This window comes from Hyperolius riggenbachi, chromosome 6, assembly GCF_040937935.1.
Source record: "Hyperolius riggenbachi isolate aHypRig1 chromosome 6, aHypRig1.pri, whole genome shotgun sequence".
Taxonomy (NCBI): domain Eukaryota; kingdom Metazoa; phylum Chordata; class Amphibia; order Anura; family Hyperoliidae; genus Hyperolius; species Hyperolius riggenbachi.
The window spans coordinates 169,929,355-169,956,114 of NC_090651.1; the positions used below are offsets into that span (position 1 = coordinate 169,929,355).

At 43.3% G+C, this 26,760-nt stretch overlaps 1 protein-coding gene across 1 annotated transcript in view; it reads left to right on the top strand.

Moving 5' to 3' along the window:
• The window catches only part of RBX1 (ring-box 1), a 43,948-nt gene extending 17,564 nt beyond the window's left edge, over nucleotides 1–26,384 (top strand). Inside the window, exons 4-5 of the mRNA XM_068242675.1 lie at nucleotides 17,842–17,927; nucleotides 26,240–26,384. Of these exons, the coding sequence (XP_068098776.1) occupies nucleotides 17,842–17,927; nucleotides 26,240–26,252 (99 nt within the window). The 3' untranslated portion in view covers nucleotides 26,253–26,384. The remainder of the gene's footprint in view (nucleotides 1–17,841; nucleotides 17,928–26,239) is intronic.
• The last annotated feature ends 376 nt before the right edge of the window (nucleotides 26,385–26,760 follow it).

Below are 26,760 nucleotides of genomic sequence, written 5' to 3' on the forward strand. Positions count from 1 at the left end.
AATTGATCGATCTGCCGATCGATCATGCTTTCTGCCGATCGATCATGCTTTCTGCTGCATCTATTTCTAACGGATTCTATCAAAACGGTCGAATCGGCCGTCGATAAATGGCTAAAATCGAGCACTGTAGCACTCAGCATTTGCATCAGAGTAGTGAAACTAGTACAAGGCACTTTACAATCCTGCTTTTTACACATTTTAAGAAGATGATCAACTCCATCCCAAAATCTACTAATCACAATGGAAACAGCGCATGAAAATATGGGCGCCATAGGCCTTTATGAGAATTAAGCCTATAGTGGCGTTCAGACAGCAATTTGGGCACAGTCAAAAGATGAAGCCCAAATTACTTTAAAAACAGCAATAGCTTGCAGTCAAGTTACATATTACCTCCTGAGTCCACAGTGGCCTGGAGGGGGAATAGTACCGTATTTTTTGAGGACTATAAGATGCACTTTTTCCCCCCCAAAAAGTGGGGAGAAAAAGTTCCTGCCTCTTTATAGTCCGAATACAGGGAGTTCCCGACTTATTAACGCCCGCCGATACGAACAGGCGACCCACCGTGATGAACGGTACTCCCTGTATTTTCACAGGGCAGTCCATACACGATGCATTAAGTGTGCATCAACTTGCTTACATTTAGGGCATTGATTAGTGCATTTACTGGGGTGGGGGTTTGTTTATAACTTATATTAAAGGCGTTCTTGGCTGTAACATGGAAAGCAGGGGGGACTGACGCTATCTTTTGCTTTTCAACACTCTTCTAAGGGTGTTACCTTCAATCAGTTTCTCCTTAATTTGAGGGTAATGAAATGTGTGCTCCCATCCTTTGAAATTCCTTTGTTTTTTTTAAAGATTTTTTTTAAGGGTGGGACTCTTATAGAGACTTTGTAACAAAATGTTCAGCCTTGTTTCTTCTATCCTATAAGTTCCTATACCTTTTCTAATGTGGTCTGTCTTACTGCAGCCTTTCCTAGTTGCACAGTGGCTGTATTATCTCTGTTATATAATCTAATCTTCTTTCCTTTGTCAGCTTTGTCGGGCTCAGGCACTCAGGCTGGAATGTGTTGCTCTGCTTGTGATAGGTAAAAGCTATACACACCCTCTCCACGCCCCCTGCAGGCTCTGTGTGAGTCACAGACTGACCTCATCTCAGCCTATCACATGCTGGTTAGAAGCCATGTCTTTTGTTTGTAAACAGTGCCTAAAACTGGCAATTACAAGCCAAGATTGCAGCAGGGGGTGGCAGAAACAGCACAGAGGGGCCCAGGAGAACATAATGAATGGAATGGTATGCTTTTTATTGTAAGAATTTTAGAGTACAGATTCTCTTTAACATAGTTTTCTGAAGCTCTGACAAGGGAAGTCTCTCTCCTCGTTTCCAGAAGAAATCAAACACCGTAAGTTTTGCTATATCCTCAATCTTATTCATATGACTATGAACATATCAACCTGGGCATACATGAGGAATTGGGATTTAGGGATCTCATAGGATCGTCTAAACTCTCCAAATGATAGCCAGTTACTTCTCCCAAGGTCAAGCATATTATTCAATTTCTGAACTCCCATTGTGCATATGCCTCATGCATCATCTCAGGGATAAATTAGGAAGTCCCCACAAGGACATTTATTTGAGATAATCCAAGCAAGGCTACTCAAGCAAGGCTACTCAAACAGTTAACGCAGCTCCTTCCAGGCTATTGTGTCGTAGATTTGACCATCAGATAGTTTTCAGTCGTAGCGGTAGGTAGGTCCATGGTGTGTGGCGCAGACCTGGATCAACTGGGATATGTGCAATTTCAGGATGGTGTTTTTTGCTTGTTTTTTCTCTGGTTAAACTTGATGGTCAGATGTGTTTTTTTTTTTTTTTTTTTTTTGGTTTTTTTTTTTTTTTGGTTTTTTTTTCAACCAAGCTGACTATGTAACTAAGGACCGAGTTTCTGCAAGGACTTTTTCAATTGCTAAATTGCAGAAACAACTGGTGTCTGACACGCAGTCTTGCACGTGCCTAGCAAGACAGGCTAAGTTGTATTGGCTGATATCTGTAATACCCAAGCCTCCCTGCCCCTTGAAATCTTAATGTCTCTTCAGGTAAATTCTCGCCCTCCATTCTCTTTATATAAACATAGCAACGACATTATTCAACCTAAGGACATCTGAATGTTTTACCAATAGGGGGAAGGTTTGCATTGGGTAGAGAAGTCTCCCAAAACTGATCTTCTTGATAAGGGGTGTGATACTCTCTCTCTAGCTGGGAGATACAGAACCACAACACTCAAGTTGAGACTACTTCGACACAAAGTACTGCTTTCTTAATTGGGGCATCAGACCCGCTATTTACTTTAGGAATATCAGATTCCTGGGGAGGCGCTAGTGGGTTCTATTAAAACGCTCTGACAGTATAGGGTTATCATGGTAATAAATATTGAATTACTCACCCGATACTGTATGCATCCCTCTTCTTGACACCAAACTGACAGCTTGATTTCATCGGAGGTAGCTACAAAATGATTTAGCAGGTTCCCCCCCCCCCCCCCCCCCTCCCCTCTAAGTGAGTACTCTCTCTCCAGAACCACAACACTCAAGTTCATGGAACAGCATCTGAAGTCTTTATTTACAAATGGAATTTATATACACTTATGATGTGAAAAGCCCTATTGAACTGGAGTGAACATGTGAGTTATTTTTAACAATAGGACAGGCAGAAAAGACAATAGGGTATGTTTACTGAAAACACTGGTAGAAGTAGAATTGGTTACATGTGTTAATTTTTAATACATCAGGTTCTTAACAACAATGCATGAAAAGGTCTAAGTCTTCCGATCTCTGTTAAATTGGCTTTTATGGTAATACACCAAGTGGTTATGCAAATACAGTTTTGTATCCTGTCTCACAGGGATGCCTTGAACCAATTAATTTTCTTCTAAAGTGTAAATGTAGTTTACCTGTAAAGCACAAGAATGTGTTTCTGACTAGTTGGAGACAAAAATGTAATTTCAAGACATTTTGATGTGCTGTATATCTTTTAATATCAGAGTGATTCAAGCAGCACAGTACTAAAACCTTTCAACCCAACCTTTGATCCCAACCTTTTCTAAAAGAAAGGTCGAGAGCACTTCAATAATATGAACAGCACTATGTATGTTAGGGATCAAGGAGTTAGTGTTGTCATTGGTACACAAATACAATACACAATGTAAAGGGTTACACAATGAGTTAACAGTAGTTAGCTTTGTTAGTAAACTTAGTATATCATCCTAATCTAGCCCTGCATAGGTTAATGGAAAACTGAATGTGGTAAACTTTAATAACTTGCCTAAAGCCACACCTCACATAAGGTTAGAACTCCTTAATGCATTTTGAAAGAAAAATGATCCTCTAGTGGGTCCGGGAAATGTCAGTTCATTATTGCAGAGTAGTGTTGTTCATCTGAAGGGTAATGGAGGACGGGGAATTCATCACCACAAGCATGATGAATGGGGGTGTTTTCCTGCCAAGCTCTCGCTGTCTCGGGGCAAACAGACAGTGGGGGTCGAGAGCTGGCCGTGTAACCACCGTGGCTACACCCAGCGCTTTTTTGTGGGCAGTTTCATTGTATGGCATTGGGCACCCACAAAAGAAGTTAAAACAGATTTATAACAAGGATGTAGCACTTGCAGACAGGTTGTAGAAGGCAGGGAAGGGCAGACTCAACTTCTCATCCCAGACGATAGTTTGGGAGAAACCTCACATCACAGTTGCAACAGCAGAGGCGGAATTCTTCCCAAAGGATGACACAAAAGGAAGGCAGGAAGCAGCCATTACAACCACAGGAGCAGGGCAGGTGCAGGGGGTGCATCCTTGCAGCAGAGGGTCATCCTTCTAGGGCTGCGTCAGTGCAGGATACTGGAGTCAGATCAGATGATCTCCAAGGTCTTCCATAGTCAGGTGATATCACAGGTAGGTCTCCAAGTGGACAGGTCTAGCAATAAAGAACACTTGTGCAGGCAAATTAGTAAAGATGAATCAGACAAGAGTTCAAGGTTCATCAAACTGCATGAGCCAAGTAATTGATAGCTCAGTCTCAATCAAAGCAGTTATGTAGAGGTCCTAAATGGGAATAAGAAGTTAAAGGGAACCTTAACTGAACAGGGGGTAAAGAGTTCCACTTACCTGGGGCTATTACCAGCCCCCTGCAGTAGTCCTGTGCCCTCGGAGCCGCTATGGAATCGTTTCGTTTTTGACGACTCACCAGTCGGCCGGCCGCCATGCGTATTATTGGACGCATTCCCTACTGCAATTAGCTCTGTTGTGGACTGCAACGCGTACAAAAATACGTTGCCGCATATCTACGCGTGCGGAATGCGCCAACGCGTATTTTTGTACGCGTTGCGGTCCACAACAGCTCTAATTGCAGTAGGGAATGCGTCCAATAATACGCATGGCGGCCGGCCGACTGGTGAGTCGTCAAAAACGAAACTAAGTGACAGCGGAAGACCAGAGGATTCCAGAGCGGCTCCGAGGGCACAGGACTGCTGCAGGGGGCTGGTAATAGCCCCAGGTAAGTGAAACTCTTTACCCCCATTCAGTTAAGGTTCCCTTTAAACCGCTTAGTGGGTGTGTGCAACCTATTTACCACATGTGTAGCTCTGTAACAATATTTTGGACAACGGTTACTCTTTCTATTCTCGTCTCTATTCAAATTTCTTTTACTAACATCATACTTTCTCTAAATACTAATAATATAGAGTTCTGACACTTAACCATTTCAGCCGTGATGCTTACGTCCAAGCGGCTGCTCTGCTGCGGTGGCGCGCCCCGTGTCCCCATGCTGTCCGACGGTATCCCACGGATCAGTGAACGGGAACATGGTTCCCGATCACCGATCTGTGTCCCCAGCAGAAAAACCGAGGCGCTCTTACTAGAGGCTTCAGTCTTTCTGCAAATAAAAATTTCCGCGTCCTCCTTGTGCTTCCGGTTAGCGAAAAGCACAAGGAGGAAAAAACAAAACTCAAGGTGGCCATCTTGTGGCCAAATAGTAAAACTACATCTACATATTTTTTACATTACTATTTACACCTATAATAACATTAAAAATTAACTGTTTATTTCCCGCGCCAAAATATTACCCAAATAAAATTTTTAATGAAAAAAAAAAACAATTCTAAAAAAAAATAAATAAACCTGTTACCTAAGTGTCTGAACTTTTTAAATGTGCATTTGGAGGGGGTGTACTACGAACATTTTTTAAATTATAAGCTTGTAAATAGTGATGGACGCAAAATGGAAAAATGCACCTTTATTTCCAAATAAAATATTGGCACTATACATTGTGATAGGGACAAAATTTAAATGGTGTCATAACCGAGACAAACCGGCAAATAAAATACATAGGTTTTAATTATGGTAGCGTGGATTATTTTAAAGCTATAATGGACGAAAATGGAGAAATAATGAATTTTTTCCATTTTTTTTCTTATTAATCCTGTTAAAATGCATTTATAAAAAAATAATTCTTAGCAAAATGTACCATCCAAAGAAAGCCTAATTAGTAGCGAAAAAAAACAAGATATAGATCAATAAATTGTGTTAAGAAGTGATCAAATTATTAGCGAATGAATGGGAGGTGAAAATTGCTCTGATGCATAAGGTGAAAAATCCCCTCGGGCTGAAATGGTTAAACACATTTCTCTACATGTGACTCTGACCTTGCTTTATACAGCACAATATTAATACAAACAACTATGGAGACAATTACAATCAAATCAACCAATAAGCATTTAACATGACAAATTTGTGACCCGTCTCCACCATCTCCAGGTGGTTTTGAGGCTGTATGATTCAGCCACTTGCAGGTTTGGTTGGCCCCCGATCTCACCCTGTGCACAGTAGGGTGGTACAAGGGGTCAACTTGTGCTGTTCAAAAAAACCTCCCCAAATGCACCAACACCAGGGTTTGTTTCCCACACCCATCAGATTGTACCCAGATACAGACCAGAAACTAACAAATAAATTGCTTTAAAAGCATTTGTTATATTTTTTACTTGCAATTGAGTAAAATTCTAAGTATGTTACTTTGCTTAAGGGACTCATCACCGCTAATTTCATACAAGTACCCAAACATTCATACAATTGTTTGCATTACTCTTGGCAATATGAACGGAAAACCTAGAATGAGCATAACTTCTAGTAATTTGAGCAAGATGATTCTGGACACAATCTCTCTACATTCATATCGGCATGAGTGCAAGCTCAAGCTAAAATTATTACATTTCATTCAAAGCAACTTAATTCCTACTTAAATATTTACAAACCTAATTAACCCATTGAAAGCAAAACTGTTGTGTGCGTTGAATTCTCAGGTATATGCAAAATACACGGCAACCAAAAACACAAAAACTCCAGATTGAACATGCCTCACCATTTGTTAATTTACATAACTGAACTGAACTTGCATTACACATTTTAAGGCATTTTAAATCTGGTTTCCCTTAAATAAATCGTTGCCTTTTCAAAAATTAAAATTAAACATTGTAATGGCCAGCAAATTTGTGCATGGGTAATTATGAGGTGAAAACCAATACAAATTCAATGTCACCTGGCATGCCTCAGGCCATTCACAAACCTTCTCCTATAGCAGGGGTAGGGAACCTTTTTGGCCGAGAGAGCCATAAACACGACATATTTTAAAATGAAATTCTGTGAGAGCTATACAATATGTTTAAAACTAAATACAAGGTAATGTGTACATTTTATGCAAAACAAACACTTTTTAAAGTACAATAAGTGTCTGCATTCTTTAATAACGTTGTTATGCAGTTGCTAATGGTTAGCAACTGCATAACATTATTAAAAAGAATTCAGATACTTATTGTTTACCATTAGCACCTGATAAATAAAGTACTTCTTACCCTGAATTAATGGGACTTCTGGAGCTGCATGGTTTTGCTGATGGCTTTGTAGTCTGGTTGATACGTGGTGAGGCAGAGCTTCATGCAGGCGTTGAGACTTCCATCCGTTAAACGTGATCGTAGGTTAGACTTAATGTGCTTTAGATGTGAGAAAGACTGCTCACATGCATATGTAGAGCCAAACATCGTCAGTACAGCAATACTCACACGCTGCAGTGTGTGGTATGTGATGGGAAGAGCGTTCCAAGTTTTGAGAATCAGGTGGTCCGCGTGTTCAAGTTTTCTCATTTCTGCCCACTTGTGTTTGCTCGCCAACTCTGCTTGCTGGCATGCAAGTCTTTCCAAATCTTCATTCAATGTCTTGAACTTATTCACCCACACGTCTGAGGCCTTCAAGTCAGCAGCTTGTAGCTCAAAATCTCTGACAGAGACGCCGGGGATGTAACTAAGGTCAGTGCTGTCCACTGCACACTCAAGTGGATGGGTGATAAACTTAAAAAGACGAGTGCGCTCACGAAATTCTCCAAAGCGCGCTTTGAATGACTGCAGGAGATTAGATGTGAAGCCTGCTAGCTGCTGAAGATCAAGATGTTGAGCAGGGTCACTTGCTGTGCATTCATCTTTAAACTCTCCCAGTTTTTCAAAGTGTAGTAAACGACCTGATTCAATGTCGGTGATGAACAGTTCTAGCTTGTTTTCAAATGCAAACACTGCTTGTTGAAGGGATAAGACTGTATTTCCAACGCCTTGCATTTTCACATTGAGCTGGTTCAGATGTTCAGTCATGTCCACAAGATAGTAGAACTTTAGGAGCCACTCAGTGTTTTCTAACTCAGGATGCTCAACATTTTTCATTGCAAGAAAAGTCAGAATTTCGCTCAGACAAGCTGCGAAACGGCTGAGCACCTTTCCTCTTGACAACCAACGCACATTGCTGTGCAGAAGCAGACCAGGATAATTATTCCCAACTTCCTCCAGCAGTGTTTTAAACTGGCGATCATGTAAAGCTTGTGCAGCTATAAAGTTTACCACCCGAATGACCAGTGACATCACCTCACCAAGCTGTTCGCCACACATCTGAGCACAAAGTGCCTCCTGATGTAGGATGCAGTGAAAACTTAGGATGGGTCTCTTTTCATGTTCACGAAGAAGCGATACAAATCCTCTGTTTTTCCCCACCATGCACGGAGCACCATCAGTACACACCGAAATAAGTTTATCCATAGGTAGATTTTGTTCTTTAGCGAACTCAGTGAAAGCCTTGAATAAATCTTCCCCTCTTGTTGTCCCTTTCATAGGCAAAAGAGCAAGACTTTCTTCACGTATTTTGTCACCGACAGCATACCTTGCAATCACACTGAACTGGGATAAATGGCTTACGTCTGTTGACTCATCCAAAGCGAGAGAAAAGAATAGTGCTGTGTTTATGTCCTTCACTTGTGTTGCCTCAATTTTATTTGCCATCATGATGGTACGATCGTGAACAGTTCTTGCCGACAGAGGCATGTCTTTTATTCGTTTGATTATCTTGTCTTTATCCGAAAAGTCGTCAAAAAGTTCATTGGCAACATCAAGCATGAATGTTTTGGCATACTCCCCGTCTGTGAATGGCTTTCCGTGTTTCACAATTGCTAAAGCACCAGCAAAGCTAGCTGAATTCCAGTCACCTTGTTTGGTCCAAACACGGAGTTGCTGTTGACTAGCTTGCACTCTACCCAATAGCTCTTTACATGGTTTCTTCCTGTTGTCCCCCACCGGATATTTTGATGCAAAAGTAGTATGGCGTGTTTCAAAGTGCCGCTGTAAATTAGACCGTTTCATTGATGCAATTTTATCGTTGCATAGTAGACACACTGCAGAACCTGCTCTCTCCATGAAGGCGAATTCCTCTGTCCATTCCGGCTGAAAAGTACGATACTGATCATCTTTTTTTCTTTTAGCCATCTTCTGTAATCAGCTTGATGACTGAGGTAAGGAGGATACCACCCTAGTTTGTGGTCCGTGGGGCAGGGCAGAGATAATGAAGCCAGGGTAGCCAATTGCGAGTGTAGCTGGTGGGAAGTTCCGTAACAGCCCGCCAAAGCTGGTTAAATCCTCCAACACAATTCAAACTCCTATGGAGAAATTAAAAGACATAATTGCCATGTTTGACTCCACCTCAACACAGACCATACAATCAAACATTGTTACTTGCTATCTACTGACTACTATTGTAGGATTAGGGTGTGAACTCCTGGGCAGGGGGAGATGGCTAGGGGTGGTGGGTTGGGAAGGCCGGTCAGGGGACAGGGGCGAAACTAGAAATCACTGGGCCCCCCCTGCGAAAATGTGGATGGGGCTCCCCCATAGGTGCCAAATAATCGTAATGGGGCAGCGGTTCACTATAAAATAATTGTAATGGGGCAGCGTTTCACCATAAAGTAATTCTAATGCAGCAATGTTTCACCAGAAATTAATCGTAAAGTGGGGAGCATTTCACCATAAAATAATCGTACAGTGGCCAGCATTCACCAGTAAATAATGGGAGCGGCAGGTCAGGGTGCGGAGAGGTAGGTCAAGGTGCTGGGTGGGCAGGTGATATTGCTTGGTGGGTGGACAGATGAGGTGCACAATAGTCCACATGGTGGAGGGCCGGCTGGCCACAAAATGCAATCTCATTGGCAGACGATTTCCCCACAAATGCAATCTCATTGGCAGACGAATTCCCCGCAAATGCAATCTCATTGGCAAACTATTCCCCCACAAATGCAATCTCATTGGCAGATGCAATCTCATTGGCAGACGATTTCCCCACAAGTGCAATCTCATTGGCAGACAATTTACCCACAAGTGCAATCTCATTGGCAGACAATTTCCCCACAAGTGCAATCTCATTGGCAGACGATTTCCCCACAAGTGCAATCTCATTGGCAGACAATTTCCCCACAAATGCAATCTCATTGGCAGACAATTTCCCCACAAGTGCAATCTCATTGGCAGACGATTTCCCCACAAATGCCTATCCTATCTCATTGGCAGACGATTTCCCCACAAATGAACTCTCATTGGCAGAAGATTTCCCCACAAATGAACTTACCAGACTGGAGTGACCTCCTGGACCTGGAGTGACTGCGGCGGCTGCGACAGCTGCTGCTGCTGCTGGCTTGTGCACTAGTGCGCTCCGGAGCAGTACCTATGGGTGCGGCTGCCTCCGGGTCGCACGTCGTCGGGTCGGCTCCTTCCCCCGCCAAGCTGCCTCAGTTCCCGCTGGCTGCGCCGATGTGTCACACGTAACGTGTGACATCACTTTCACAGGCAGCGCCAGCATCAGCGCATCCATCTGGGTCGGGCAAAAAAGGCGTTCTGGCGCGGGAGGCGGTGCCGATGAAAGAGGCACACATAAGTACAAAGACCCGGCATGGAGGAGGGGGGCAGGGCGGCGGCGCAGATTACGGCGGGGCAGATTAGTAAACACAGGCTCTCTGGCCGCTCTGTCACACGTCTTTTAGCGAGCCAGAGAGCCATACGCAGGCATGAAAAGAGCCAAATATGGCTCGCGAGCCATAGGTTCCCGACCCCTGTCCTATAGTAAACAAAGAAAAGCGACACATGCAAATTTATATAGCCACAGCCAGAATACCTTAGACTACAAAAATTTAGCTTTTGACTTTTCTGACTGTAGAAAAAAGTGATCAATTAAATTAAGAGGCTTATTCCTAACTGTAAAAAAAATATGTTTAGATCCTCTCTATGCACAGACACATATACAAACAGTTTCCTGCCACACTCCTCATTGCTCCCAGTCTTTTCAGGGAAGAGGAAAAAAATAAAAAACAAAAGAATTAAAACAAGTATCTCCCAATACATGGAGGGAGGGGGAAGAAACCTGCAACAGCTCTGAGCAGATGTCCAGAGATGCATCTTCAAAGTACACCCTAGCTGAAAAGTGCAACCACCAGTCATATACATGCAATTTATATCACAGTTCCACAAACTACAGTGAGAGGAGATAGAAAAACACATTTACAGTAATCAGAAGAAAAGGCTCAGAAACGTCTTGTAGCCAGGACCAGAAAATTTTGGAGGGACTGATAAAAAATGTTATCTTGTGGCCGCAATGCCCATTCAAAATGTCCTGGTCCAGAGAGACACCTGCAACTGCTGCATGTTTCAGAAAAAAAAATGAAACCCTTAAATAGTTATTTAGAAATAAGATTCAAAGTATATTTTTGGACATGATTCTTTCTAAAACGTACAAATCTGCATATCTGCATCACAGAATATGATAAATCATAAATCAAAAATAACCCTTGGGTTTTGTCTTACCTTGAACATTGCCCATTTTGTTAAGATGGAATATAGAGTGAGATTAGCCGAGTTTGAAGGTTTATCTAGGGATGGTGACGTGCTCTGTTATGCATACTCACTGTACAGACCTTGTCTGTACCGTAATTTTTTTTTGTTTGGTACTAATGCTCATAATTCAGGCTCATTTACCTGTCTCCTGAATTTATGGTTTGATTTTTAACTATTCTCAGTGGGCAAGTTTTTATACCTTCAATCTCAGCTTGACCTCACACACAATCTACACACAAATCTATACAGTGACATGCAATCTTGTATAACAACTAAAATATGCTTAAGCGACTATACAGCAATATACAATGTTTAGAGAGAATATTCACTTAGACACACAGTAGTGCTTTCTTAATTGGGGCATCAGACCCACTATTTACTTTAGGAATATCAGATTCCTGGGGAGGCGCTAGTGGGTTCTATTAAAACGCTCTGACAGTAAAGGGTGGTAATAAAAATAGAATTACCCGATACTGTATGCATCCCTCTTCTTGACACCAAACTGCTCAATTTCATCGTAGGTAGCTACAAGATGATTTAGCAGATCCCAGATCTGCAACCCAGGTTAAATTCCCCCCCCCCTCCCCCCCTTTCCCCTTTAAGTGAGTACTCTCTCTCCAGCTGGGAGATACAGAACCTCAACACTCAAGTTGATGGAACAGCATCTGAAGTCTTTATTTACAAATGGAATTTATGTACACTGATGATGTGGAAAACCGGATTGAACTGGAGTGAACATGCGAGTTATTTTTAACAATAGGACAGGCAGAAAAGACAATAGGGTATGTTTACTGAAAACGCTGGTAGCGGTAGAATTGGTTACATGTGTTAATTTTAAATACATCAGGTTCTTAACAACAATGCATGAAAAGGTCTAAAGGTGCGTACACACGCACTACGGCCGCCAGCGACGGGTCCGTCAAACCCTCCCAATGGGCGGACTTTCAGGCGACAGTAGCGCATGTGCACGCACTGTCAGCAGACTGATAAGGCTGTTTCTGAACTATCCGCCAGGCGGATCTAAGTCTTCAGATCTCTGTTAAATTGGCTTTTATGGTAATACACCAAGTGGTTATGCAAATACAGGTTTGTATCCTGTCTAGCAGGGATACCTTGAATCAATTAATTTTCTTCTAAAGTGTAAATGTAATTTACCTGTAAAGCACAAGAATGTGTTTGACTAGTTGGAGACAAAAATGTAATTTCAAGACATTTTGATGTGCTGTATGTCTTTCAATATCAGGGTAATTCAAGCAGCACATTACTAAAACCTTTCAGGGTGCCCTGCCTAAGAGTAAGCCCTTAGTGTAAAGTCTACCCTATGTTCCTTTGTGCAGTAAATGGAAGAAATGCATGAAAGCCCCCTAAATCCTATATCTAACAGAACTCCATCAAGTCAGTCCCATTGGTGTGTGCGCATGGTACATATGTAGGTATTAACAGCTCCCTTGCAAGATTAGTTAGATGCACTATCTGTCCCAGGGAGGACGGTAAGGATATGTGCTCCTATTCCTTAGAAAGGTTTTGATGCGCGGAATACGTGCATGTTTGTGCTATGCATGTTACAGAGCCAGAGGTAGGACAAATATGACACTGGGCTACCTCTACCTCAAGAGACTTTATTACTGTAACAAAGATCCCAGCTTTTAACATTGATTGCTGCATGATTTTTGTGAATTGTTTTTTCCTGAGGATTTGCATGAGTGTGCGAAAGTTTATTTTGACTTTGCAGTCCCATTGGACAGCCTTGAACACTTTTTCCACGTCTAAAGTATAGCAACATTCTTATGCGTGTGAGGGTAGGTTTTAACTTCAAGGACTTCCAGGAGTTTTCTTAAATTTGCCACTACTACCCTGCCTCTTACAAATCCCAACTGATTAAAAGTAAAGATTGATGCTATGGCCTTAGGGCTCCAGCTCTCTCCATTATTATTCCCCTTTCTCACGCCAAATTCTCCTCCTCTCCTGTCTCCCCCTGCTCTTCCCTCCACGAGGACCAATGTGTGGCCACCAGGCACAAATGGCTTCAACACTCCAGTGCTGCAACTTTATAGGATCAGCTGCCACACCACATAGGCTAGCCAGCTGTTCCTTGCCCATGTGATCTCCAGCAGCTGGGATCCAGTACCTTGCTCTTCTCCCACCACTGCCCAGTAACCATGATGCTGCCACTCCTCTTGCCAACTAGAACATCAGCCGGACCTGTTGGCTGACAATCACACTTTCAGCCTCCTGCTCCATTCTCTGGTACTGGCTGTCACCATTACACCTTGCCAGCCAGGGCCTCACCACACCAGCTTGAGCGCTTTAGGAGCCAGCTGGCCTAACCAGCTGATCACTGACCATGGAGTTTTTTCCCCAGTCCTGGGACCCAAGATCCACCTATCTCCGTTGCTACCTACACATCAAAGGCTTCTCCACTGCCCAGGTAGATGAAACAATGCCATGGCCAGGACCCCACCACGTCTGTGTCCCCCCCAGGCTCAAACACCCTGTCCCATCGAGCATGGCCCCCTGACTTTGACCATCAGTAGAACCACCACATCGAACAGGGCATTTGAGCCCCTGCCACCACCACCACTGGTCAGCATGGGCCCCCGTTCATGGACTTCTGCCTCCCTTCTCTGGGTCCTAGCAGCATGGCCCTCCTCCTCCCAGCACTCCAGACCAGCTACCACTGCTGCCAGCTGTGGAGCAGCTGATAGCGCTGTAGAAGGCAGTCAACCTACACTCTAGTCCACTGTACACCCCCACCCAAACTCTAGTTCTCTCCTCTCATTCCTGGCATAAAGAGACTAGCAACTGGCGATGCCAGGATGCAGCCAGTGGTGCTGTGACCACTGCAGTGTTCTCCCCAGAATTTTTTTCCAGCCGGGTGGCATGAAAAAGTAGCCGGGTGGGGTGCGAGGGGGGAATGCAACTCTGCTTACAGAATAAAAAGAGGATGAGGAGGCAAGCCGATGTACCTGCTAAGTACACACAATGCAATTTCCGGACAGATTTATTGTCAGATCGACAATTTTCAACATGCCTGATCTGATTTTCAGTTCACTTCTATAGGAAATCGTGCAGAAATCAGATAGGACACGTTGGGAATAATCGATCTGACAGTAGATCTGTCAGAAAATTGCATTGTGTGTACCTAGCTGATTGTTTCAGATTAAGGTGCTCAGGTCCCTTTTTAAGCAGACCTGAACAGAGAACTTGCTCTTTGCTCTAAAAGATGCACAACAGCATAACCTTTAAAGGACAACTGTAGTGAGAAGAATATGGAGACTGCCATATTTATTTCTTCTTAAACAATACCAATTGCCTGGCAGCCCTGTTGATATATTTGGCTGCAGTAGTGTCTGAATCACACCAGAAACTAGCATGCAGCTAATCTTGTCAGATCTGTCAATATGATCAGAAACATCGGATATGCTGCATGCTTGTTCAGAGGCTAGGGTAACATTATTAGAGGCAGGGGATCAGCAGGACAGCCAGGCAACTGGCATTGCTTATAAGTAAATAATTATGGCAGCTTCCATATCCGTTTCACTTCAGTTGTCCTTTAAAGAAAAACATTTCTTTGTTACAGCTGATACAAATGCTGCAATAAATCTGCAGTGTGTCTACTTCCTGCTTTATTGTAAGCAGACATGTTAACATTTAGTGCTTTTCAAATGAGCTTCTCTGCAGTCATGTGACACAGAAAGAGATCAAATTAGACAGGCTAAACTGTGTAAATACAGGGTGCATTTCTCTGTTTCCTTCTGTCCTGTGCAAGAGTTCAGCTCCACTAAGTGTCCCCAGTGTGCAGGGGGAGGGGCAGCACTACAGACACGATACAAAGCTGGGGCCAGGGGGAAACCCACACAGCAGGAGACAAGTGCACAGGGGGCTGCCTTTTTACAGACAGATGCTCTGCATGGCTGTGTCTCCTCTGCCCCCACAGCAAATAAATAAACATGCAGAGGTGTGAAGGGGCATCACTTCTCCTGATCTCCGTGTCTCCCTCCAGCCGGATTAAACGTGCAGCTGCCGTTTTCAACTACACAGGCATGTTGTTTACCTGCAGTCTGGAGGAGGAGAAGGAGAGACTACATGAGCCGCTCTGAGGCTGTCCCGGAGACCCACGTGGCTCTTATCTCACTCCTGGAAGCTGCTGCTGTATCGGTTTTTTTTTTTTTTGCTTTACTGCTCTCTCTGTTTTCATTCACGAGAGTGAGAGGCACCGTAATAAAATACATCCTAATACTCGGAGAGCAGAAGGGAGAATCGGAACAGGAGTCCCGCCCCTTACAACCCGCCCAGCCAATCCCTCCCTGTCTCACCAGAACACATGAGCTGACAGGCAGAGGAGCGCTCCAGCAGTGTAGTGTCAGCCTTTGCTATTGTGCGAGGCTGGCGCTGACTGAAAGCAGGCAATGGAGCGCTCCTATGTGAAGTTTACTAGAAGCTCCAGGCAAGCACATGACAACAGGCGGGCGGGGCTTCAAATCAGCCGGGCGGCCCGCCCACTTAATTAGCCCTGGGGAGAACACTGCACTGGCTCTGTCTTTTTCTCTTCCTGGTCATACCCTACCCCACCCCCATATTTTTTCCAACATTGTATTGTAATACTATCTACCTATTGTCCACTCTATGCCTGCTTGATGTGTACTCCTTACTGTACCTAACCTGTATGTTTACATTGTACCATCGCCGGACCTGTATGAGCTAAAACAACCCCCTTTGTACTTGGCAAAATAAATCTGATTGGGATGAATGAGTTTGAGGATAATGGCGGAGAGCCTGGCTGTCATTAATTTTTGTTAAAATTTTGAGATCCTGATTTATCGGGGGCATTGATCTGTAAGATGCCGGGATAGTGGGTCGTTTCCTTGCTTATGAATCATTTTTCTATAAGCCTCATTACCAGACATTGAAAATTTGTTTTCCCTGGAGAACCAGATTAAAAAAGGAGGTGAGTGTGGGTATGATTTCTTTTTTCAATACTTCATATTCTGACATTAGATTGTCAGGGCTTAGGGCTTTGTGAATGGCTAAGCTTTTGTCACCAGAATTTATCCATCTTTAATGGATGCATTTAAAGTGACCCTGAAGCCCCACAAAAAAGTGCCTCTACGGGTTACTTACCTTGTGAGCGGGAGACTGGTTGGTCGTGACCCTTTAAAAGTTCTTTAGGGAGAACAAAAATGCAAAAACTACTACCTCTCAACTGAGGTATCTTACAACTAAAACAAGAACTGTTGGAGGCACCCAGTATTTAACCTTTTGGGGACCGACGTAGGTTGAAGCTATGTCCAGCAGGTGGTGCTGCCGCCCTGACTGGACGTTGATTCAACGTCCTCGCTAACGAACCGTCCCAACGCGGTCGAGCGCACCGGAGAGGGGGGATTAAGCTGTGATATGACAGCTGACATCTCCCCTCAGTGATAAGCTGTGATATGACAACTGACATCTCCCCTCAGTGATAAGCTGTGATATGACAGCCGACATCTCCCCTCAGTGATCATCAGCTATCGCGTATGGCTGCTGATCACTACGATCGCCGGCGGATCGTAGTGATCAATTTGACAGCTGCAGTGGTAGGGGGGAAGAAGAGAATCCACTCACCTCCCTGCCGTTCCCGCGACAATCAGCGATTCCCACCGTTCTTGCCGGCATCTCTTCTCCTTCTGACGTCAGCGCCGGGTCCCGGCTTGATGACGTCATCAAGCCGCGACCCAGAACTGAGCGGCAGTAGGAGCAGAGATGCCGGCCAGAGCAGAGGGGTCCGCTGCGGCTCATCGCTGGAGCCTGGAAGGTGAGTGAAGGGGTCTGCATGAAGGGGGGACACCTGGCCACCATGGGAGGACACTGCCTAGCAAGACCCTGCATGGATCCAGCTGCCCTAACCCCCAAAACGCGCCCCCCCCCATCTTCAGCAAAAATGCCTGGTCCCTAAGGGGGGTTAGGCGGCCGATCCCGAAAGGGTTAGAACACTTCAAAAAAAAAGTCTAAAAAGGAGTGGCTGTGTTGGTCTTACCTCTCCTAAAGAAAAAGGTCATTGTTTACGGGAATGTAGTTTTATTAAAGCACTAAAAGTAGATGTGTTTTGCGGGTTAAATCCCGCTTCCTCAGATTAATCTGAAAACCGTGCCTTAAGCCCAATCTACACAATACTATTCTTCGTGCGATTCGATTACGATTCTATTTACGATCCGATTAAGTCCGACATGTCCGATCGGAATTTGATTCAGTTTGATTTGCCATTGCAAAACAATGGCAAATCGAATTGCATCGAATCCCGATTGCACATGTCGCATTTAATCGGATCGTAAATAGACTCGTAATCGAATCGCACAAAGAATCGTATGGTGTAGGTGGGGCTTTAGTCTGTCGAAACTAGTTTGAGCGTCTCAAACAAGTGATCAGACAAGTGGGGTAACGGACTGTGTCCTAGCATCCATCATCAGATGGCACCAAACTGCACACAGTAACTGAACCTTTGTTGGTGCGTACTCTGAAAAGTGCTGTAGAAGATAAAATGAACAATAAACTCATCCTCTCTTCAGAATAATAGGCCTGAATTAGATAATGTCATTTTCAGCTCATTATAGGTTTTATATTTCTACTTTGTTTCTCTTAGCATGCATTCCACTTCCACTGCATCTCTCGCTGGTTGAAGACTCGACAAGTTTGTCCACTGGATAATCGAGAATGGGAATTTCAAAAGTAAGAACAAAAGTATCATCAAGTAGTGCATTTATTAAAGTGTAAATCCAGTCACAAAAAAATGTTCAGTGTAGCCAAGCTCAACATCAATAACCTGCTATGAAATATGGGTCAGACAGCTTGCAAAAAGAAGTGAGAGAAGCTTTATGGGTGCTGGCTGACAGGCTAGGGAGAGAATTTCTTCTGATGTGCAGCCGAAGAACACTGGGAGCAGGCTTGTGAGGAGAGGGACAGAGCAGCTGCACTGGCTAGGGAGACTTGAACAGTTGTTTAAAGGCAATACATTAACCAACCAACCAATCAACCATCCAATTCAATTATTATAATCGAATTGGATGAAAATTGGTGCTGCCAAGTGAATGCCCGACTTACAAAGCGACCAATTTCAGGACAAATTGGCCGCACGGTCATGCTGCAAGATGACGGGCCGACTTTGGTGGGGTGTGTGGCGGTACGGCGTCCAATTTGCGAACGAGCGACGAGACGACAAAACCGCCGCCGCAGTGTATAAATTATGTAGTGTGTGCATTTATACATTACCTGTCCGGTGTCAGCCTCCACGCGGTTTCCGTCCATCTTGCGAGGTTCCGCATACACGCTGGCGGCGCATAGCGTCTGACGTCAGACGCTATGCGACGTTAGCGTGTATGCCGCTGTTACCCGGCGAGATGAACGGACGCCGTGCGGAAGCTGCTACAGGACCGGAAATGTATAAATGCACACACTACATACATTTTTACATTTTGGGGGCAGCGGCCGGGTGGATGCGGCGGCGGGCTCAACCGATTCCCTGATAATTTGATGCTGAGATCGATGGGAATCGGCCTGTAGTGTATGGGCAGATTCGACCAAGAGACAAATTTATCTCTAATTAGATTCTATTAGAGATAAATTTGTCTCTTGGTCGAATCTGCCCATAATCTTCTAATGTATGGCCACCTTAACATAAAAGTAAAAAAAAAAAATCTCCAGTATCCCTTTAGTCAGACTGGCTCCTCCAGTCCTCTGATTCTCTGTGTATAAAGCATTCCCCTGCACCACCAAGGGGATACTGGGAAGAGTTTTTGAATGTGCTCTTCTCCTGCATCTTGGGTTTGGTTACATGTGATGTCCCACCTGTTCATTGGCACCAATGGAGTGAGTAGCAAAATGGGGAGGCTCTTCCTATTGGTTGTCTTTGTTATTTTCACTGCAAGTCTGATTCTAAGTTACCGACAGCTCCACGGTGGTCCTAACTTCCAAACATTTTTATTTGTTTTACCGCATGCTTTAACTTTTGTGAATTGACATTTACTGATATGTATTGAAGTATTTACTGCACAAGTCGGTAATTTACCTCACTGGTCAGTAATTTTTCTTTTTCATGCTGTAACAGGCTTAGTGAATTTATTTTATCGAACATGTTCTAAAACTCCCAGGAAACATGTCCTAAATCACCAACTGCATGTAATAACCCTGGCAGAGGAGAGAGACCACTCCAGGTAACGCTCCCTGCCTAAACCCTAAGGGCCCTTTTCCACTAGCAATCACAAATCACAAACGCCAGTGATTGCGATTGCGATTTTTCATTAATTCTGTTATGCGATTGCGATTTGCATTGCATTATCATTGTAAAAATCGCTCCAGCTCCTTCCAAATCGAATCACTGTAGTGGAAAATACTTCTCATGCTTTCTATGATAAAGTAACAACCCTAGCGATTTAAAAATCACTAGCGATTTGCGATTTTGCGATTCAGCAATCACAATCGCTCTAGTGGAAAAGGGCCCTAAGTGCACTTTGTATAGCAAGCCTGCAAATAAAGTTCCTGTTGCTGTGAATAACACTGGTGCTGTGAACAATAAGCAGGATAAGTTCAACATGCAGCAAATCAACTGCGTTCACACTATAAATGGCAAGCACAAAGTGCATCCAGTCTAATATGCAGATCCAAGCTGCTCCAGTCGGAATCTTGTATATAGTATTATCCAGCACAAGCAAAGCAAGCAAAGATTAAGAGACTGGATTAAAAGCCCTTGCCTTTTATTTAGATAGCTACTATGGTGCTCATGAGGAAATGCACAATGAATTTGTATGGGATCTAATGAAATTAATCTTGGAAAATAATTACTTTCAATATGAGGGAAGGTATTACCAGCAGATTAGGGGCGTGGCCATGGGGGCGGCGTGCTCTCCGGCCTACGCGTGCCTGCACTTGGGAAGATGGGAGATGAAGTGTATGGCGCGCGTGGGTTCGGGGAGCATGTCGCCCTCTGGCTGCGTTTTATTGATGATATTGTAATGATCTGGAAGGGGGACGAAATCTCCCTTAGGAAATTTGTAGATCAACTGAATAATAATGATAGGAATATCCATTTAACATATGTGTATGATAGAAAAAAGATCACATTTCTGGATCTAACTTTGAGAAGGGAAGGGAATAAATTAATCTCTGGGGCCCATAGAAAAGCAACGGCAGGTAATACGCTATTGCATGCCAAGAGCTTCCATCCCCATACTCAAATAAAATCGGTCCCCACGGGTGAATTTTTACGTATTAGACGCAATTGCGCAGATTTGGATGAATATAAACAGGAAGGTAAAGCTTTGCAAAAGCGCCTAAGGGAACGAGGTTACCCTAATAGAATGCTTAAAAAAGCGTATGCGCGGGCCCTAAAAACAGAAAGAGAACAATTATTGCGGAAAAAAGAAAATGAAAAGAATAGCGAGAGCCAGGCTACGCGCATTATAACGAGGTATGGAAGCCATTGGCAGCAGATGCGTGAAATACTGAATAAAAACTGGGGAGTATTATTGTTAGACAGTGATATACTGTAGCCAAAATAGTGGGTGAAGCACCACAAATAACAGCAAGAAGATGTAAAAACATTGGTGATATGCTGGTGAAAAGTGAGATGGCGATTCCACGAACCTGTAATCTAAAGGGCATGTACAGATGTGCTGGATGTAAGGTGTGTAGATTTGTGCAGCAGGGGAACACCTTTGCTAACAGTGATGGAACAGAAGAATACAAAATCAACAGTTTTATAAATTGCATGACTACTAGAGTCATATATCAGATAATATGTCCATGTGAAAAGATTTATGTGGGCAAAACGAAGAGAGACGTGGGCTCCAGAATTAAGGAACATGTAAAAGATATTAAAAAAGAGAGAGCAGTCTAGTCCCTTAGCAGTACACTTTGAAGAATTTCATCAGGGCAATCCAGATGGGATGAAATATAGAGGAATTTATAGATTACAGATTAGTGGGAGACGGGGCGATTTCGATAAGATTTTATATCAGAAGGAATGTATGTGGATTTACAGATGTGATAGTCTAGTGCCCAAAGGTCTCAATTCTGATTTGAATTTAAAAGTGTTCCTGTAGCTGTAGCCCCCGTTTCTCTCAAGCTATTTATATTATTGAGGTAAAGTGTGAGTGATGAGTGTGTGGGGTTTGGTTTATTTCTCTTCTCCCCCCCACCATCCCTCCCCGAACATTCACTTATTGTCTAATTAAAAGAAAGAATAAGAAATTTGCACATAAATGAAAGCCATCCATTGGATAGATAAAAGGAAAGCAACTTGGCAGGGAAAGAGTTAATGGAAAGATCCTGTGATGCACCTACTATATAAGGCCACTGGATAGCAGCACAAGTGCTTTTGATACTGAAGAAAGCTGGCACTCAGCTGAAACGCGTTTATCGATTGTGGTTGTGTTGGGCCACTGTTGCTGGAGGAGGTGTGAGAAGCCTGTGCTGTTTGCAGCATCCATGTGAGTGGAGAGGGGAGAGGCTGCTGTGTGTCCCCCTGACTACTTCCATACCATCTTTCCCCCACAGGGAGACGTCCCTGATGGGGCAGCAATCTGATAAGCCATCTAAATTCACCTGCTCCCCCGCAGCCTTAGCGGGGTAGAGCGCAGCGTGCGGTGACTCAACCACCTAAGACCCGGAACCTGTGTCGTGTCACTACTGCATGCACCCAGGAGGGTGCTGGTAAGCTAAATCACAACTCTGTTGATTGATTATTATAACCCTGAAGCATATATTTGCACTGTGAACTGCTACCAGCTGAATATGCTCTGCATCCCTGTTTGTGCTGGATAATACTATATACAAGCTTGCTGCTGGAGTAGCTTGGACTTGCATATTAAGTTGGTTGCATCTATCATCCTGAAGCATATATTTGCACTGTGAACTGCTACCAGCTGAATATGCTCTGCATCCCTGTTTGTGCTGGATAATACTATATACAAGCTTGCTGCTGGAGTAGCTTGGACTTGCATATTAAGTTGGTTGCATCTATCATCCTGAAGCATATATTTGCACTGTGAACTGCTACTTGCTGCATATGCTTTGCATCCCTGTTTGTGCTGCATAATATTATACACAAGCCTACTACTGGAGCAGCTTGGGCTTGCATATTAGGTTGGATGCATCCATCATCCTGAAGCATATATTTGCATTGTGAACTGCCATTTGCTGCCTATGCTTTGCAGCTTTGCTTGTGCTGGATAATACTATATACAAGATTCCGACTGGAGCATCTTGGATCTGCATATTAGACTGGATGCACTTTGTGCTTGCCATTTATAGTGTGAACGCAGTTGATTTGCTGCATGTTGAACTTATCCTGCTTATTGTTCACAGCACCAGTGTTATTCACAGCAACAGGAACTTTATTTGCAGGCTTGCTTTACAAAGTGCACTTAGGGTTTAGGCAGGGAGCGTTACCTGGAGTGGTCTCTCTCCTCTGCCAGGGTATTACATGCAGTTGGTGATTTAGGACATGTTTCCTGGGTCTTCTTAACTTATGGGGATTTGCACTTTAGGGACTAACACTGCGTGTCTTTTTTAGGATTATTAATAAATTGGTTTATACTTTTGCAAAAATGGGTTTTTCTATTCCTTTTCATTTGTTTATTGGTGTGCTATGCACACAATATGTGCTCTATTTTTGATATGTTCTAAAACTCATTTGTTTTCTGCAAGAAGTTTTAAATCAGGATGATACCATTTATTGGCTAACTAAAAAGAATAAAAATGAGCGAGCTTTTGGCTTTGAAGCCTTAGTCAGGCTTAAATACTGTTGTTTTCTGCATTACAGCATTCGGTAATGCTTTGTGAATTGAGGCCTATGTGTGCTCTGATTTTACAAGTAAAGTTAATGGGCTTGTAAAGGGGAATAAAGTCTGAAAATCTCTACATAAATTAATCTTTGTGTTGGAAATACACAAACATTAGCTTATTATACCATCTGGCATATTTATTAGGTCACTAAATAAAAAACCTACTTGGAACCAAAAACAAGAATCCAAAAAATATATTGGTACAAATGTGTGGACATAGAATGCGTCCTAAGTAGGTTATATAATATTTGAGATACGTCCATTGTGATTTTCAAGGGACAAAATAATTTCCCACTTTCCATGGAATATTAAAGGGATTCCGAGCACCTCTCATGGGTATGCCTTTAAGCCAGATGACTTCCAACAAAGTCATGCTATGACCCCTCTGGAAGAGCCTCTTGCAATGGCCATGCATGTCACTTCCTCTACTGGTTTCATTCAGTGATGTACTTCTCTAACAGAGAAGACAGGGGTGACCCGGAAATTATAACATAGCCAAGATGGCAGTCGCTATTTTTAAATTGCAATTGAATTAAAACTATTTGGTGTAGAACGGCGATTCCGGCATCAAATGAAAGAGAGCACAAGCTACAGAGCTACAGAAAGGTATGCATCTTTATGTACCTAGCAGTACTGGTTGGAGTCTCTAGGTATACCCATGAGAGGTGCTCAGTCTCTTTAAAGCATAGTAAATAGTCCACAAAACAATGTTTCTCAACTTGATTGGTGAGACAAATGTCTTGCTTCTTAAAGAGTTGAATTGCTTGAAGTCCAAAACAATAGAATCTCATTGTAAACTCTGATGTAATAAACCTCTGGCTATAGTAAACTCTGTCCCTAGGTCCCGATGTGGGTCAGGTGACACGCTGGCTTGCGTGCACGGGGGAAGCCGGAAAGCTGCTAGGAGATGGCTAGGTGCTCCAGGGAGGCTGCTAGACTTCTCTGAAGGTTAGATAAGTATTTAGTGGGAAGGTTTGTGCTTTTTAGGTCGGTTGCTCATGCAACTGGCAAGCATATGTATCCGGCATCAGGCAATACCCGCTGGTGCCGGATACTGGGGCTGTAGTAAAATTCTGATATAATAATTTACTTGGCCAGGTCCCTTGGAGCTCACTACAAAGGGCTTCTACAGTATAGAAGAAATAACGAGATACCAGGTGGTTGAGGGAGAAATTAACCTAAAAAAGAGCCTACTTATGAAGTGGCTTCATTGTTATAGAAAATGTGTTTGAATTCACAAGAGCAGGACTCAAAGGCTCAGTAACTGCTTATATCATCAAGGGGCTGTACTTTTCCTTCAGATAGGGCACAAAATGTATCAATTCAGGCAGTAGTCTGTCCAAAGGGACAAATGACCCCATATAAAAATAAAAACCTATTATACAAAATCCAGCCCATCTCAGGCTACTCTTAATTCTTTTTGAAGGGACTACAATTATAAACTGTGTGGCAGGCTCTATTTTAGGCACCTTACAAACAAGGGGACCGTTTAAGGTACGTTAACACTGGGGCATTGCAGTACACTCCTAAAAAACAGGATCGCAATGCAACGGGGGGAAAATAATATTGACATTATCCGTGCGGTGCAATGCATACAGTACATACGAAGTATGCTTCACGGCAACTGTTAACGTACATGTTATGTCTGCATTCATCTTGTTACCCAAATTCATCCATTGCACAGCACTGCTAATGCACTGATGTGAACATACCATTACAGTATAATTGCATCATGTTGGCAATGTAATTTATGTTGTCCAAACAAATGCCATTTTGTGGAATTAGCCTTGCTAAGACTGATTATAGAAAACACCTTAAAGAGACTCTGTAACAAAATTTTCAGCCTTATTTCTTGTATCCTATAAGTTCACACACACACACTCCTGGTTAGCGGCCATGTTTTTTGTTTGTAAACACTGTTTAAAACTGGCAGCGGAAACTGCAAAGAGGGGCCTAGGAGAACATAATGAATAGAATGGTGTGCTTTTTATTGTAAGAATTTGTGTATCACCCACCTAACTAGTCCTGGGGAGAACACTGAAGTCTGAAGTGATTTAAAAAAAAAAAAAAAAAAACTTCTACTTACCAAAGGACATGGAAGGCTCTGGGTCCTATAGAGCCTTACCGTTCTCCTCATGGTATCTTCGCTCCCCTGCAGTCTCCTCCGATTGAATCTCCTGCCTGCCACGGAAGACTTCGGAAGCTCCCAAAGACCAGCGGCTCTTAAGGGCGAGGGCGTTCGCGTGTGCGCAGTATGGAACGGCCCGGCTTCGGAAGCTTGAGTGCTGTGTTGAGAGAAATAATCTTATGTTTTGCATCAGGTGGCTTTTTTTTTTTTTAACAATACATTTTATTGAATTTTTACATAAAAACAGGCATCAACAATACCTAAACCGAACCCACCATCGCCCCTCTTATTCCCCCCCCGTCTACAGTCTGCTCCATATCCCATATTCAAGCAATATTGCAGGTACCAACAGATGTCACCGTACGTCATACAGCATCAACTAATTACTGTCTGTCTCATAATCAATCCCTTGATTCTTTAGATATTTAAGCCTGGGCGACCAGATCCTGTCAAATTTTGCAGGACAATTCCTACTATATGTGAGCTTTATAGTGTGCATCAGATGGCATTTTAAAGGGACCCTGAGCAGTACATAAAATCAGGCAAAGGAACTTACCTGGTGCTTTCTCCAGCCCCTCGTAGTTGATGAAGTCCCTGGGTGTCCTCCAGGCTCCCTCCGTTCTGCCCCCAGCGGCTCCATTAGAGCGGCGGCCTCGCCTGAAGTTGTTGGCCATGGCGCATACGCGGCTACTCCGCGTGCCCATCTCACTCGTGCGCCTGCCGCCTTATGCGTTGTGCGCACACACATTTCTTAACAGAATGGACTACGCGTGCACAGAATGCTTGCAGCAACAGTCATGCAGAGGGGCCGCGCAAGCGCACTGGCTGATGACTTTGGCCGAAATCGCCGCTCTAACTGAGCCCGGGGGGGGGGGGGGGGCAGAACGGAGGGAGCCTGGAGGACATTGATGGACTTTATCAGCTACGAGGGGCTGGAGGAGGCCCCAGGTAAGTTCAATTTGCCTGATTTTATGTACTGCTCAGGGTCATTTTAAGTACCGTCAGTATTATGCTTTGCCTTTTTTTGTTTGGAAATAAATTACTTATTGATTTAATTTCCTTCCATTTTTTAGGTATGGTCATTAATAGAATGGACTCGACTGACAAGTTGGCTAATTTATGACTGCATCATCAAAGTAGAAATCTCTTACTTTTCATCGCACTTGTATGCATCTACATTTTTTCCCTTACATCTGAATAAAGCTTTTCTGTTCTCTACATATGAGTGTTTTCTCTTTGTTTAGTCAGTTTTTGATTGTTGGCTGTAATAAACAAGGCCTTTATGTCTCCAGGTATGTCTTGTATTGTATTATAAGGCTGTTCACAGATGCAAAATTGTACAGTACATGTCCTCCCTAAATATAATTTTTTTTCTAAGCAAGATACACTGTAAAAACATACAGAATATAGACAGAATCAAAAAGGTACTAATACCACTGCATGCAACAGTTAAATTAATAGAACTGTAAACTACTACTTCATTGCTATTAGAACAAGGATCATATAATCCACAAAGTTACAGCCCAAAATAGGTAAAGTGGAAAAATACAGGAGTTGGACAAAATAATGGAAACACCTTACATTTTGGCATCAT